The sequence below is a fragment of the Choristoneura fumiferana genome, chromosome 14 (genome assembly GCF_025370935.1).
Source record: "Choristoneura fumiferana chromosome 14, NRCan_CFum_1, whole genome shotgun sequence".
Taxonomy (NCBI): Eukaryota; Metazoa; Arthropoda; class Insecta; order Lepidoptera; family Tortricidae; genus Choristoneura; species Choristoneura fumiferana.
Window position 1 is genome coordinate 13,257,540 of NC_133485.1, and position 16,278 is coordinate 13,273,817.

The window sequence follows — 16,278 nt, forward strand, 5'->3', positions numbered from 1 at the left end:
TCAAATTAATATTTCAGATAAACAACACAAAACTATGGTTCATTTTGTAAAAGCAGATCTGAATTGGCGAGGTCCGAAAAAAGTTAAATAACAACGTGGTCATTTATAGGTTTCATTGTACCAGTCATTAATTTTTTTTCGTGCCTGCCTTTAGCTGTAGGAATTCCCTTGAAGAAAATTTAAAAATATTTTTATTTTTTATAGCTCTGGGTAAAAAAAAGTAAAAACTGTAACCCCAACCAGACCCTTCGAGTCCTAAACCCTTAAACCATATTTTAGCTCTTATCTGAAAAACTATATTAAATGTAAAATAATAAATATTTGCTTTGAAATAAATTTCTTGGCTGATGAATGACGTCACGGTTCGTTATTCCCATACAAAATCTATAAAATCACGTCTTGATAGCTTATAAAAAATATTTCAATCAATTGTTGGTGGCAAATACAGAATATTTCGTTTGGAAGGGGAATCTGAAAAAAACTCACTAGTTTCTATTTCAGGGATACCGGTTTACCTAAGTAGGTCTATAGCTACACTATCCTCGATCGACACAGGCTGTTTTTTGTGCATCAAAAGTACAAAATTTCCGCGAGACGCAAAGTTGCGGGCAATACTTACATCAATTATCGTACAATACTATCTGCATATGGCAAGGTTCGAATACGTAACCTCTTGCTTCGAGTTCGTAGTAAGGGCACTCTATGGCTATCGAGTCTTCACAGTCTTAAATTAATATTTCACCGTTTTTATGTTTTTAAGGTTCCGTAACCGAAAGGTAAAGAACGGAACCCTATTACGATTGTCTCGCTGTCCGTCTGCCACAGAGCTGTATCTCGAGACCCGTAATAGATAGACAGCTGAAATTTATATGTATATGTGTTTTTTTTGTTACCACTACAACAACAAAAATAAAAAGAGGGGAGTCCCATACAAGAAATGTATTACTTTTCATTTTGTTTACATTTGCTTTAAATTATCCTCATGCCCTCTGATAAATTGACTAAACAATGACATACTAGAACCGTATTGTTTACGGCTCTACTTTATGACCTATAAAAAGGTACCCTCGGTGCGTGAGTCCAACTCGCACTTGGCCAGTCTTTAAATGAATTCTTTAAATAAAAGCTTCTGATGTTATAAGCTCTACGAAATTTGGTACTGTTCGTTGATTCATAATTTTTATATTGTTTATACTTAAGTAAATACGAGTATGTAATTAACTAATAATAATATAATTATGTCTTGATATGTGTATTTACAAAAATGTTTTTTTTTTCATCAGGCTAATTTTATAACATTACATTTATCTTAATTTGTGTATCTCAACTCTGTCAGTCAGCCACAAAATGTTCTTGTATGTTTCATTCAGTATGGATAATACATATGCTCGTGTTTGCGGGGGCGCTGTCGTGGCTAGGCGCCAGATTTATCCAAATAGGGATGGTGACGCCATTAAAAAATAATTTAAAGGCACGACTCCAGTAAAAAAAGCTTTATTTTTAAATTAGATTTGTTGTTGCTTTAAAACAAATAATTAGTTAGTTGATTGAGTTGGCGAAGAAATAGCGACTTATGACGTCATAAGTCGCTATTGCCATTGAAACTCTATGGGAGAATTGTTTTGACAGCTCATAAAAAGTACGTCAGTTGATTGGTGGTGTCAAGTCAACATCCCTATTGTCATTCATGAATAGATTGCTTTAAACCATATGTATATCTTAAAAAAGCTAGCTCCATCCTGCGAAATCGCTTCAGAGGAAGAACAAAATTTACTAGCTCTCTATCTCATGGAATTCAAGAAAAATCTTTTCTAAGTGCGCCTCCTTTATCCTGAAAGGACATGACTGCCGAATTCCAACAGTATGTATACACACACACATACACACGGACAGTCTACTAAACTTTAGACTGTAGGTACGCTGTCTGTCAGCCAGCCAGTGACGTAACTCTTATGTACGCATAGATAAATCACACCAAAGAGGGGTAGTGAATGCGTTACGGGGCGTTTATTTACATACTTATTCCAGATCATAAAACAGCTAGGTAATAAAATAATGATGTAAGTCGTTAAAATGCTTTATTTACACATTGCATTGGTACAGCACATACATTATCAAGTATTTCCCATTTCAATAGGTAGATAAATAAAGACTAGAGTCCTCCACTCTCAGGCATCAGGTACCGTAGCGTAGCATAACGCTTACCATTATGAATTTACCCCCAACCGTCTATTTTTAAAATTAAATAAATCGTATAATAGCATTCTAATGTTTCGTTTTCAAAACAAGTTTTCTACCGGCCAGGGAGATGGGTCCAGTAGCCCACTTGACGAGTTTACCATTTACTAATTTCTTACTGTAAATTGTTGCGTAGGGTCCCGGGCCAAGGGGCAATATGGGTCCATTCAGGGGCACCCAGCCGCCGTACGAATGTGTCAACGGGTCCCATGGCAAGCTCCAGTGTCCCAACGACGCTACTTTAGGTACTCCAATGGCAAGCGGGGCCGGTCCAAAGCCGTAATTTACTGGAGTTAGTAAAGGTAGCGGCTGAATAGGAACCAAAGGTAACGTGGATGTTGGCCCTAGCGGTATTTGGGTTAGCGGTGCTATCACTTTGTGCTGCAACGGGGTGGGGTGGACGTTCGGTCCTAGTCGTTTAACGACGGCGCTGAAGCCCGTCAGATCGTCAGCCTTGTAGTCAACGACGCGGAGACTCCCGTCGGGTTCGACGAGGGAGTAAGAGCCTTTGACTAAGTTGCCGTCTCTCGCCTCCCACTGCGCCTTGTTGTCTTTCGTGACGATGTCGTTCACTGCATAGTCGAAGGCGTAACGTGGATGATGATCCTGGCAACATAATTTATTATTCTTATGCGTTTCGTTTCATATAACAAGTTTCTGGCATACAGTACGGTGGATACAGGCCGCTTCCAAGCGAAGCAACTGGCCCTATACCACGAAGTGCAAAACTCGAACTTCGTATGTTGCCGTCCTGCTGACGCTTATGTCATTTAATACCCGAGTGAAAGGGACGGTGCAATACGAACTTCGATTTGCGAGTTTCGTAGTAGCCCATTTGGATGTGTATGGGGGAGGCCTATGTCCAACAGTGGACGTCCTACGGCTGATATGATGATTATTATGATAACCGCTACAGTTTAAAGGCGTTGATGCTGTATTTACCGCGTCTGTACTTACCACGGTACCGATTATAGAAGCTGCTGGAATGACACCGCTTGAAACTGTGGCTGCTAGTAGCGCCAGAGTTAATGTTGTCTGAAAAAGTATCAAACTGTGAAACAACTTCTGCTACATGCCCTCGCTTAGGTTTTGCTGCATCCTTTTATAAATTAACCTTTATAAATTACTAGTTGTTATTCGCGACTTTGTTTGCGAATAATTCGTTTATCCCGCGCCCTTGGAGACAAATAGTTTTTTCGAAATAAAATTATCCTATTATTTACTGTGGCATTCTAATATGATGCATGCACAATTTAATGGCAATTAGTTCAATAGTTAAGGTGAGAGATCAGATAAAACAAACAAAATCGCTTTCGCATATTAGTAGGGATTTTATGACTGAATAATAATAAAGGTTTCTGAGACAGTTGGCGCTAGTATTGTGTGATACATTTGACGACTTTAATATTTGAGCCATGTTTGTTATTGGTTAAATATATAAAATGAGCTTATCATAAGCAAGACTGTACGATACTAACGCCATCTAGCGAAATTTCACGTGTCTAGAAACCCTTATTATAAAAAATATATATAGAATCATGACAGTAAATTACCCTTATAACCCTCGTCATGTTCGCTTTCGTCTGTGAGCCGATCGAATGCAATGTTAATTTTTTAAAATGCATTTACCTTTTATACGGGCGTGCACGGTAGACGCACCCTGAAAAAAACCAGCGCGACCTGTCTTGCTGCTCTGGTGGAATTTCGGATAGTGTAATGCGTATTCGACCCATGCGCGCGTGCCTGTCGGTAATTAGTACCACTTTATAGATATATACCTAGGTATTGTACGAATAAATTGTGTGAATGAGATGCATTTTCATTGTTTGTTTTGTACGATTAAGATTAGCCATATTGCGTAGATATGTCTTTGTTTAGGCATGTTAAGATCGCTTGAACTACACTTGATTTTTATATTTCTATTTAGTTTTGTTTGCCTTTTGCTTTTGGCAGATAACGTTAGTTGGTGACTCGAGTTGACTGACACACGCGACCAGTGCAGGCTAGAAACTATATTTATGTAACTTATAAACTGCTAGTTAATAAAATATACATGTAGAACCATAACTGTTACATCGGTATTAAATTAACACACGTGTAATTAATAATCGAGCAGTGTTCAATTGTTCAAACATATAGCTTTATTTTCATTATTTAACGGTCCTCCGTAACTAATATTTCGAGCCAAACTATCTTATTTTCATTGGTTATGGTTATGTGGCATATTAATGCAATGTTCTGCCGTGCAGCACTAGCACAAACCGTTGAATGTTTTAAATGTACTTTAAATGACAGCAGGATGCCATAATATAATATTATTTCAATTTAATATTTGGAATTATAGCTCTATCGATAGTAACGATAGAGCTATATTTCCAAATCAATAATCGATGAGAATGTCATGTTATTTTGTTACTAATAAATATGACATGATCCGTCATGGCGAAAAAGTGTAAAGAGAACTGACGTTGTCATTGCGTTGTCATTAGAGTTTGTGCTAGTGTCGCCCCCTGCGCAGAGCTTTGCCTAATATTCCCTATTGTCAATCAACGGCTCGTCATCATATAAATGTAAAGTGTAATTTTTAACTCGAGACATAATAGTAATATGCTGTTACATTTACGGTAATGTGTAACGGGTGTTAAAATTAACTACGTTAAATTTAAAGTTAACTTCCATAATGCTAACGAAAGACCTTTAGTGCGGACTTAAAAAAAACTTGATTGGCTTGACGTCGACGGTGTTGAAAAAGCCTGTCAGGCGTTACTTTGCTCGTCCATCCGTTACCTTCGTCCTTATTCTTAAATATTATTGAGCTATGTTATAGGTCAACGTTCCTTATATACCTACCTATATATTATTCTCAATCTTATTTTGTTTTCATTTAGTTTATTGTATTTATTTTCTAATACCTTAAAAAATATTCGTATGTTTTGCTAAGTCAGTAATCCTACTTAATTTCAAACTCTATACTCATAATTTGTACCTGTCAGTTGGGCTTCGCTGTTTTTGAAAAGAAAATCGAACTGTACCAGTGTTAAATTATATAAATAGTGTGCACTCTCGCTAAAACATTTTGATTGGCGTATGCTGCGTTCGGAGAGAGGGCACACTTAAAAAGGGATTAAAAAACAAACGACGTGCTTCAAACCTTAGGTTTTCAGTTATTTAATTAACAACCTGTATATGTGTGTGTATAGGTAAAAGGGCCTTGTAATTAGACATGGGTCCTAAAGTTTTAATTTAAAGCAGGTCTTCTAATTGTAATTGTATTATAGAGAAAAATAAAACAGCAATAATATGTATACCACATAGTGGCACGTGCTATAATCGTGTTCGTTTAACATTGCACTACCTAAATTAAAAATATAAATTAATAAATATCTACAGTAACAGCTTGATCTTAAATACAATTCTAATTAAGTCATTTCATTATCAAAAAGGAATATGGTTATTTTTTAATGAAGACATGGCAGAGTATTTGATCCTAAAAGCAGCGATCGACATTGAATGTTTTCTCACGTGTTATTCGTTTCTGAAATCAATGCTTATAATCGAGAGAATAGTCCAATGGACTTTCCCACACGGGTAAATCGGATCCTCTTTCTATTAGTTCATAGCCGGAACCAAGAGGCAGCGGTCCAATCGGTCCTTTAATTAAGCCGTAGCCGTTTAAGTCTAAAGGTCTTAGTGGCCCGATAGGTTCCTTAATTAAATTTCCCCAGGGAGCGATGGGTTCTTTACCTATAACTTCCCAATTTATAGGACCTAGGTTTACCGGCAGGGGCGCATCTTTATAAACCGGCAATGGTGCCTTGTAAATAGGTAACGGTGCCTTGTATGCAGGTAAGGGTGCCTTATATATAGGTAAGGGTGCCTGATATACAGGTAGAGGCGCCTTGTAGCTTGGCAGTGGTCCTAAGGGTTTAGAATAAAGCGGGCCTGCCTTGTATATGGGTTCCGAGAATATAGCTGGTTTGATGATTGGCGCTGGAAGAATAGGCAAAGGTTCTGATATTGGGGCCGAGGGGATAACGGTCTTGACTATCGGCAGAGATTCTTTGACCAGCGATTGAGTTGAGACGGCTCCGTAAGCAGGGCCGGAGATGAGAGGAGCGTTGGCAAGGTGCCCTAACTGCGCCACTGGTCCTACGGAGATAGGGGCAGCTACGGGACCATGACCGAGAACTGGAATCGGCGCTTTGTAGATCGGCGCCGCGTGAGCCGTGGTCGGGTGCACGTTAGGTCCCAAGCGTTTCACCACCGCGTTAAATCCCGACTTGTCGTCGGCCCAATATTCGACGACGCGTAAGCTGCCGTCAGGTTCGACCAGGGAATATGCTCCTGGAATTAAAAGAATAGTACAACAGTAGATACCAAGCATGTTTATGCGGTTAGTGTATTTATGTCCAAGTTTTACCTTTAACAACGTCTCCTTCACGCTTTTCCCACTGCGCTTTGTTGTCGCCCGTGTGAGGATCTTTTACTGCATATTCGAATGCATAACGAGGATACGCCTTAAAAATAAATAAAGTCGTTTAAAATCTTATGGTGGATATTATTACGCGATGTATTATTTATTACTATTAGTTTTTCGAGACTCACATAGTAATCCAAAGACGCGTGCCCCGGTGCGTACACTAAACCTCCTGGGCCTCCTAAGGCTCCCAGGCCTCCCAGGCCTGCTAGCCCCAAAGACCCATCAGCATTCGCTGACGCCAATAAGCACGCGATCTGTGAAATTTATTTTAATTTAAATCATCACTTCTTTCCACTGTCCATAAATGAAACGCACATAACATAAATAATAGTCACAAACCGCGATGTAGATATTCATTATCACAGAGACGCTCCTGACAGCTCGGTGTCAAAAACGCACTGGTTCTAAAAGAGCAATCTGAGCAATTTATAGTGATTGCTGTGAGACCTTCGTGCTGTGCGTCCGGATGCGGGGTGTTAGCGCGCTGCTTTAACAACAATCGGCAAGGGTTGCATCAGGCTTCCTCATTTTCATACAACCTTCGACTAGTGAAACGTGCGAATATGGAGAGCAGACCGTCGGGCTGCAGGATGCAAAAGCCATTTTCAATGGCCGAGTGTCGATTGGAAAATAACTCCTATCCGCAGTTAACACTTGTTTACGGCGAAGTGGTATTTAAGTATCCTTAACTTTACATGTTTCCATAAATAATGATAGTAATAGGTAACTGAGACGGTTCTGCGGTGCGTGTCGGTCTTGACGCAATACGAGCGGACTAATAATGTGACGTTTCGCTCCAATTGCGATGTACTCGAACCCTGCAAGTGCGCGCCGCAGCCATAATGTACTAAAGAAGCATCGAGCACGCGGCTTTAGCGCATACCCACTTCATAAATTTAATCGCGACGCATTCGTTCATGCGTTACGTGGACTTGTTATATAATGTTCCTCTAACGTTTAATATATCGATATCGTGCTCTTGACTTTCGAGCGATGAACTTCACATACATAACTTATTCATTTGTATTAATTAAACTTGGCCGATCAATAAAAGAGCCTTAGATCTAGTTTTTGGAAAATGTATGCGTTATGCAAGATTTAACATGTTCATTCTTTGCTGCATTCTCTGCTTTCCTTGACACAATTATAAATAATAGGGGCATGTATATGTATATTAGTGATCGGCATAATCGGATAATTTAATCTATGAGTAAATAATAACGTTTTATTTATTCTGCAAAATTATTTATTTGTTTTAAACCGAAAAATGTTTTCATATTGGTTCGACCAAATGCCTCTCAAGCAGTGACGAAGTTTCGAAACTAGACAGCGTGTATTTTTGATACTACCTCAAACTTTAAGGGTAGTTAGTGAAGGCCCTAATTATCCCATTTTATTATGTTTTAGTAAAAAACTTATTATTTTCCTTACAAAATTAATTAGCACGCAATGTATCACTACGTGATACTACTTTGTTTTTGTTCAAAACGTCGCACTTGTTGATCCCTACACCTGTGTGGAAACTGTTCCAATCTGCATCTCTTCATATCAGGCAACCGTAGAGACAGAATAGCGCGAGTTTAATACAGGGCTTTAAAAAAATCCTGTACTAGGTATAATTTAACCCGTATTAGGGCTACGGATTACTAATACGATACTAATAGAAAACATTAAAATTCGAAAAAATTGGTATATATTTTACGTAGGTAAAGTCTTCTTGTGTCTCAACTTCCAGACAAAACGCGATTTATTTTTCGAATGACATTGTTTTTCCTCTTGTGCCGTATTAGTAATCAGTAGCCTTAATATGAGTTAAATTATAGTACAGGGTATAGTAGGGGAGGAACACCCTGTATGTCTATGGATGCCACACCTCGCAGTTAGTGCACATAAGTTTTGCCATATTTGCCATCACTGAAGTCACGTATAAAATTTAGGCAACCTTATCAAAATCGAGTTGTTACAGCATCACGCCCTATTGTACAATCGAGTTCATAAACTTGTGAGCAAACATCTGATCAAAAATATCTGAACACGACTCTACATATTGTTAACATCGTAGAAGTGTGTCCAGATATTTTTGATCAAATTTTTGCTCACAAGTTTATAAACTCGACTGTACATTGACAGTCTCTAACCTATTTAAATGTTCTCCTAAACAGGCCTACAGCTGCTTGCCAGCGACGGTGCTAGCATCGTGCGTGGAGAGCGTCTGGTCCTGTGGTGGCGGCAACAAGGCACAGACTCAACTCTCTCGCGCTCTCTGGCTGTGGTGTGGCTCCCTCGGCGCTCGCGTGTGGCTGCCTCTGCTGCCGCGGGACGCCACACGACACCCCGACTCGTCGCGACACACGTTCATGGCCAAACGGATCATGCTTCCGTTCCATTTGAACATATATCCGCTAAGTAAGTAAATTAGAAGAAAAAATGCCTCTAAAATTCAGCATGGTTAACAATGATTGCGTCCATATGGAGAATTGGCTTTTACATCAGTTTAGATTCTAGAGGATAAACCGATAATAAACGAAATCATGAACTTTGTCACTTGAAGGGTCCACAGAAAGAACGTGTCTAGTGGTGACTAGCAACTTTTTGAGTTATAGCGGTTTGAAAGTTAGTCATCACGAACAATTACTGTGGTTACCATTTATTTAAAAGATAAAAAAATAGATTTTATATTGTTTTCAGATTATTTAATTCAGTGGTAAGTCGTAGAACTTTGTGAGCTCTACATTTTGAGATTAAAATCTCAATTTTAAAAAAAGGTGACTAGGCATGTTCTTTCCGTGGACCCTTCACTTTGTGTTCAAAAACAAATTGAATTGAATAAAATTACTCTTCGTTCAATAAAATCTATAACATATCGAGTCTCGTACAAAATCAAAATTGAATGATGTCCGCTTGAAAATAAAATATGCTTACATAACGATGCAACAGGTTCATTTTAATCTAAACCTAATAACACCCATCTCCAAAATAGAATCTTACGATGTTTTGTCACGGAACAAATTTAGTGTCAACTGTCAAGAAATAGTCAAAATAACAGCTCACTCTGAAGCGTGACTTGTGGAGACGACTAAAATACCGACCTGTGATATTGTAGAATTATCCATCTAAGAAATTGGTCTTATTTTTATCCACAGCAATTCTGTTCGACGATGCGATCCTTCTCGGGGCCGAGAATGACACCACCCTGTACTCATCAGACACTAACTCCGTCTTCTCGCTACCCTTCTGCGTTGTGAACAGAACTGTGAGTATCTCGAATTGGAAATAATTTTCTGATTTGACCATTTATTTATTTTGAAAGACCCAATCACTTTAAATTACAGTAATACGGTATTTGACTATTTTTTATGTTTTATAAATTAAAACTTCACAATGCCTGTTATCGAATAGAGAAACAATTTTTAAGCTACCTTTACAAATACAAATAACAAAGTTATAATTATAAAGGTTTGAAATCCAAGATAGCCATACTTGTTGCATAGAAAAAAGTGTTTGAGAAAGAGACAGGTATATAGATTTTTCAAAAAATCACTATAAATCCAATTTTCAACCGATTTTAGTTTTATCTTCGCCAGACACTGTCTGTATATCTATATTTTCATAATAATATATAAAACATGGCAAATTTAGGAATTGTCAAATACCGTATTTTTTATTATTATTAATTATTAATGTGTATCTTTGTGTCACATGGTAATTCTAATTCCAAGATAAATTACAGAGTAAATTATTTCCGACGTTGGCGGCATTTTGAGCAAGATCCACTCACCAATCGACCGTTCAACCTTTTTAAAACGCAATGCGCATCAATTTGTTATTATTTATTCCCAGGGGTTTAGGGTTACTTGTAGCTTGTAACGACTATCGGTTTACTTTCAACGAGCAAAATTGTTCCAGAGTCAAGTGTACCTCCACCAAATACTGCGTCAGCTGTTGCGCCGTAACCTCGGCTACCACGCGTGGGAGATCGCCCGCTCCTGCGCCCAGCTGCCTTACTTCCCGCACTCGCTGGAACTGTTACTACACGAGGTGTTGGAGGAAGAGGCGACTAGCAAAGAGCCGATACCGGACGCCCAGCTGCCGAGTATCATCGAGTTTGTGCACGAGTTCCCCGTCTATTTGCAGGTTTTTATTATACAATTTTGGGAAAAAGTGACTTCTATGAATAAGGTTTTCGTGTAACCCAGCATTATTGTCTTAATAACACAATGGGAATCACAATCATTTTCACTACTTCTTTCTGTCACAAGACGAGGGTAGTATGAGATGGTCAGGGAGCGAAACTTTGATGCCGGTGACAGCCGTATGACGTCAAGCTTCATACAGAGTGTGTTTATCTAGATTATAGATAATCACTAACAACTTATTGGCCTCTTTAGTTTACGGATATTTTATTGACACTTGAGACGGCCAGTACTTATAAATGTCACTATTTTAATATGTTGTGTATATTTTATAAAAACACCCTATAAGTATGTCAATTTGCGTCATAATGACGTCACCGGCATCAAAGTTTCATTCCCTGGAGATGGTGAATGCGATCGCGAACGTCAGCGCATTTAGAAAATACGGCCTCTGGTGTCTGTTGGTGTTTTTTACCCCAAGTTATTGAAAAATATATCTCGTCTGTGTCTTGCAAAGGAAAAAGTCTAACCCCTTGTTTCACTATCCTCTGATTAAATTTATTGACGGATAAATAAGATGCCGTCTCTGTTTGTTTTGTTCGAATAGACGGAGACGGCATCACATTTGTCCGTCAAATAAAATTAATCAATGGGTGGTGAAACAGCCCCTAAATGACAAATATTTAAATATGGAGTTACCCGTATAAGTGAGATCCGTCGTGAGATGAAACTGTTTTTTTTACTATTCAGACGGTGGTCCAATGCGCGAGAAAGACAGAGATAGCGCTATGGGCATACCTGTTTTCTGCGGCAGGGAAACCCAAGGAGCTGTTCCAAGAATGTTTGCAGCGGAAGATGCTCGATACAGCAGCCTCCTACCTCATCATACTACAAGTAAGTTGCGGATGAATACGATTATTTAAATGTGTTAATCTCCGGGATGCGTTAATTTTATCGCTTAACGTGTTTTTGATGGTACGTTTTCAGACATTCCTATAATACGTATACATAAAGACAAGACTTTAGTTTTAAGTTGCGTTTTATAGTTAGCGTTTTTTAAATTTTATACTGTATAAGTATGTATTTTATTTGTAATAATTTATTTTGAAAAAAATACTTTCTGCGATGTTTCTTGCGGCGCATTTTTCTTGGCAATGATGGTCTTTACGAAAGCGCTGGTAGTTAAAAAAAAATGACGCGTAAAAGAGGCCATTGCGGCCTACTTACTGAATAAAAATTTTTTTTTTTTTTTTTTCAAGATGGATCAGGATCACCAATAATAATAAAAAGTTACTGCTTGTTGGAAACTTACACAGCTTGTATTTTTCCCTACATTACTGTCTAGAACTGAAATAAACATTCCTTTTAAATTACTGTTGCAGATATCACGGGTAATTATTAAAACTGCATTATTGTTATTAATTACTCTTATTTACTCATTTGTTTCCTTCCAATAATGCCCTTACCAACCAACTCAGTTTAATTCAGGAGGGTAGTAACTTTGGTCCGAATTCAAAATAGTTTCATGTAGACGATTTTTCATGTGTACTGAATTATAGTAAGTCATCCACAATTACTTCGTAAAGATTAGAATATTATTGTGATCGTCTAAACATTTGATAGAAAGCAACAACAAAAAGCCCCGAAAAGCACTGCAAACTCGCATAGCGAAGCGGACTTTTTAAAATGTACTTTTTGCATTGTAATGGTATTTACGATTCAGTAATGAGAAAAAGTGCCGTTTTGTGGCCTACGAGTATCTGTTCGTATAAATTGAGGGCATTTTGTTTTAGAACTTGGAGAGTTCGGCAGTGAGCAGACACTTGGCGACGCAGTTACTTGACACCGCGCTGCAACATGAACGGTGGGACTTGGCGCGCGACTTGGTACGGTTCCTGAGAGCCATAGGTAGGTTTAATTATATAAATGGTTTTCTTTTTCTTAGACTTTCGGAGCTGCTTTGTGTTCGCTTGTTTATATTTAGATAATGTTTACCTCATTGACTACACGGATCAACGTCAACGTCTTCTACTTATAGTTGATTAAGTAAGTGTTATACCATTTTTTATGACAGTTCCTAAATTTGCAAAAATATTGTATTGTGAAACTCTTTATGGTACATAATAATACACGAAATTAACAGAAAACAGGATAATAAGATGTACAAAAGCGGGCTTACCCCTTAAAGGAATCTCTTCCAGTTAACCTTTGATGTTCTAATTTGTATAGATGACATTGAACCTCAGAGTAGTAAAGGAATTCCTTAGTAGACTAGGCATTTATATATTGTATACTTAGTATGTAACTATATATTAGTAGGAAACCTGCACAAACCTGCGAAGCAATTCAATGGTGCGTGTGAAGTTCCCAATCCGCACTGGGCCCGCGTGGGAACTATGGCCCAAGCCCTCTTGCTCTGAGAGGAGGCCTGTGCCCAGCAGTGGGACGTATATAGGCTGGGATGATGATGAGTATGTAACTATATTAACATAGTCATAAATAAACCACAAATAATATATGGGTCTTTGCTGTCTGAATAAATAAATGAATTATTATTATTATGCATTCGTAGTGTGACACACAAGCGCAAGATCTGACGGACTATTTTTTTTTAAGACACTGGCCTATTGTTTGATTGTCGTCCCACAGACCCGAACGATGTGGATTCTCCGCGCAACTCCGTGAACGTGCAGGCCAAGTACGGTCAGATCGTACAGTCGCAGACAGTCAGCCCCAACGCCGAAGATCTGTCTGTTATACTAGGCAATATGCAGGTAACTATAACGCAACAAATGTGCAGTTCAGCTTTATAGTGTTTTTGTTATTTTTGAATCGTGGTTGCTTTGACGCGTGATTTCCAATAACCACCAAAATAAGATACATGCTCTGAAATATTAATATTTAAATGTACTTAGTTAACATATAAAATTAACCCCCTGTTGGACCAGTCCTGGATTTGTCAATAGGCCGTATATGCCACGGCCTAGGAGCGGCAGATTTCAGACGACGAGAAAATTATTATTTTAGAAAGGTACACGGGGCGGGGGAACTCATAATAGTACATTGTGTCGTAAGGGCGGTAAATAGGGAATTACGAACGAGAGTCTATTAGAAGCCCGAAGTCGAAGACTGAGGCTTTAATGAGTCGATGTTCGTAACTCTAGTACAGCCCATGCGACATACAATGTTTTTCATCACATTTGCGAGTAAAATTTTATATTTCTATAAAAAATATATAATTCTTTCAAATATTGGCGATACCTTAGGCTGCGCTCTTGGTACGTGCAGTATCAGTACGCACATTGACTCATTTACCGTCCATGGGTTTCTTGACAAGCATATATTAAGGTCGAGGGTTTTATTTGGGGGGGTGGAACCAAGGTAGCCTGCATGTTACGACACTGTTTACATGCAAGTGTGATGAAAAAAATATAAATCCGGCACGGTTGGACCTTTCTCTGTTAAGCTCCTCATAGACCGGTACAAGCGTCAACTATCCTGTCACAAAAACCCTCATTGATGTTTATAAATACTTATATGTTATGAATATCGTGCAGTTGTCAGGCGGCCGTGGGCGCAGCTTCAGCACGACGGCGTCTCCGCGCGCGGAGGCCGAGCCGCCCGCCGCCGCGGCGCCCGCGCCGCCGCCGCCCGCGCGCGCCACCGCCGCCGTCAAACGGAAGAAGTCCGTGCCCACCAGGCAGGACAAGTCAGTCACGCATGTTTTTACTAACCATATTTGGGATCCATGGATTTTTGTATGAGTTTAAGTCCCTGACACTGTATTGTCTAATGTGCGGACTGTCCGGATCTCATTGACCATTTCTTTCTACCCTCATTTTACAAAGTGTCTCAAAATTCATAAATCATTCTTCATTCATTTTCGACCCCTGGATTTAAATCCCTGACCCTGTGTTGCCCATCGCGCGAACTCCCGATCTCATTTGCCTTTTCTTTCTATCCTCATTTTACAAGGTGACTCAAAATTCATCAACACATTTTTGACCCATGACTTTAAATCCCTGACCTCATATTGCCTAACGGATAGACTTTGAACAACAAGCTAGTGGAGAAAGTGTTTGATTCTAAGTGCGTTGAGCAATATGGCCTCATGTATTAACAGAGTCGACACAGCTACCTACCACCCTTAGGGAAGTTCTAAAAAGCCAGTATTTTTCTGTTAGCATTATGATCGCGACAGAACAAAACTTCTAGTGTCATTTAGTGAGCAAATATAGAAACTCCAAATCCCACATCGCGCCATCGAACTTTCTCAACTCGGACGCATAAATAACACTTCCGACGATTTCCTTCGGACTTCGTTTGCGGCATAACATATACGTGGAGAGAGATCTCTATTGTAGCCCCACCCACACTTTTTAACAGGGAAAGCTACAGCGGGACGGCCGAAGAGTTCTTCATAGACATGATGATCCAGCGGCACGCGCGGCTACTCCTTTCGACCGCGCGCCTGCACGCACTCGGCAAGATGGCCGCCGCGCTGGACTTGCATTTAGTAGCGTGGTTGGCGGGGGAGCGGGAGCGGGCGGCGCGCGTCGACAGCGCCGTGCTGTGCCTGCGGCGGCTGCATGAAGACTTCGCGTGGCCGTATCCGGCGCCGCTGGACACGCAGCAGTACTCGCAGCGAAAGGGCAGCACTGTGACCAGTGAGTATTGCGGCTGGGGCGGACGCGGGCCCAGCGACAGCGCGGGTACCGTCGACAGCGCTGTGCTGTGCTTGCGGCGGCTGCATGAAGACTTCGCGTGGCCGTATCCGGCACCGCTGGACACGCAGCGAAAGTGCAGCACTGTGACCAGTAAGTATTGCGGCTGGGGCGAACGCGGGCCCAGCGACAGCGCGGGTACCGTCGACAGCGCTGTGCTGTGCTTGCGGCGGCTGCATGAAGACTTCGCGTGGCCGTATCCGGCACCGCAGGACACGCAGCAGTACTCGCAGCGAAAGGGCAGCACTGTGACCAGTGAGTATTGCGGCTGGAGCGGACGCGGGCCCAGCGACAGCACGGGTACCGTCGACAGCGCTTTGCTGTGCCTGCGGAGGTTGCATGAAGACTTCGCGCGGTCGTATCCAGTAACCAGTGAGTATTGCGGCTGTGGCGGTCGCGGGTCCAGCGACAGCGCGTGTACAGCATTTTTATTTATTTTATTTATTCGAAAACCCACAGCTTAAATTATGTACCTAATATGTAGATATGTTTACAGGATATTACAGAACATTTAGCTAGTAAGCCAATTCAAATTTTCCACAGATAAGAGCGTGCAAACGAAAAATTGCCCATTCAGCGATTTTGAGGTTTTTCAAATGCCTTATTAATGTCTAAATGCTTACGTTTTTTTAAAGAAAAAGTAATGTAACATATAGATAAACTCTTACTCTGATGTATAGCGGTGGTTTCCATTTATTTCCGT

At 40.1% G+C, this 16,278-nt stretch overlaps 3 protein-coding genes across 3 annotated transcripts in view; 1 reads left to right on the top strand and 2 right to left on the bottom strand.

The window, feature by feature from the left end:
* Window positions 1-16,278, top strand: part of Rich (Guanine nucleotide exchange factor subunit Rich) — a 48,572-nt gene that overhangs the window by 18,610 nt on the left and 13,684 nt on the right. Inside the window, exons 16-23 of the mRNA XM_074097844.1 lie at window positions 8,881-9,124; window positions 9,862-9,971; window positions 10,625-10,852; window positions 11,602-11,745; window positions 12,645-12,759; window positions 13,501-13,625; window positions 14,409-14,560; window positions 15,238-15,518. Of these exons, the coding sequence (XP_073953945.1) occupies window positions 8,881-9,124; window positions 9,862-9,971; window positions 10,625-10,852; window positions 11,602-11,745; window positions 12,645-12,759; window positions 13,501-13,625; window positions 14,409-14,560; window positions 15,238-15,518 (1,399 nt within the window). The remainder of the gene's footprint in view (window positions 1-8,880; window positions 9,125-9,861; window positions 9,972-10,624; window positions 10,853-11,601; window positions 11,746-12,644; window positions 12,760-13,500; window positions 13,626-14,408; window positions 14,561-15,237; window positions 15,519-16,278) is intronic.
* LOC141434916 (uncharacterized) lies at window positions 2,266-3,809 on the bottom strand. The gene is made up of 3 exons (XM_074097405.1): window positions 3,792-3,809; window positions 3,196-3,273; window positions 2,266-2,844 (listed from the first exon to the last, which is right to left on the bottom strand). Exons 1-3 carry the CDS (start codon window positions 3,807-3,809, stop codon window positions 2,266-2,268), a joined length of 675 nt encoding a protein of 224 aa, XP_073953506.1.
* On the bottom strand, window positions 5,511-7,503 carry LOC141435218 (uncharacterized). Its single transcript, XM_074097867.1, has 4 exons — window positions 7,058-7,503; window positions 6,844-6,972; window positions 6,659-6,755; window positions 5,511-6,582 (listed from the first exon to the last, which is right to left on the bottom strand). Exons 1-4 carry the CDS (start codon window positions 7,073-7,075, stop codon window positions 5,780-5,782), a joined length of 1,047 nt encoding a protein of 348 aa, XP_073953968.1. The 5' UTR covers window positions 7,076-7,503; the 3' UTR covers window positions 5,511-5,779.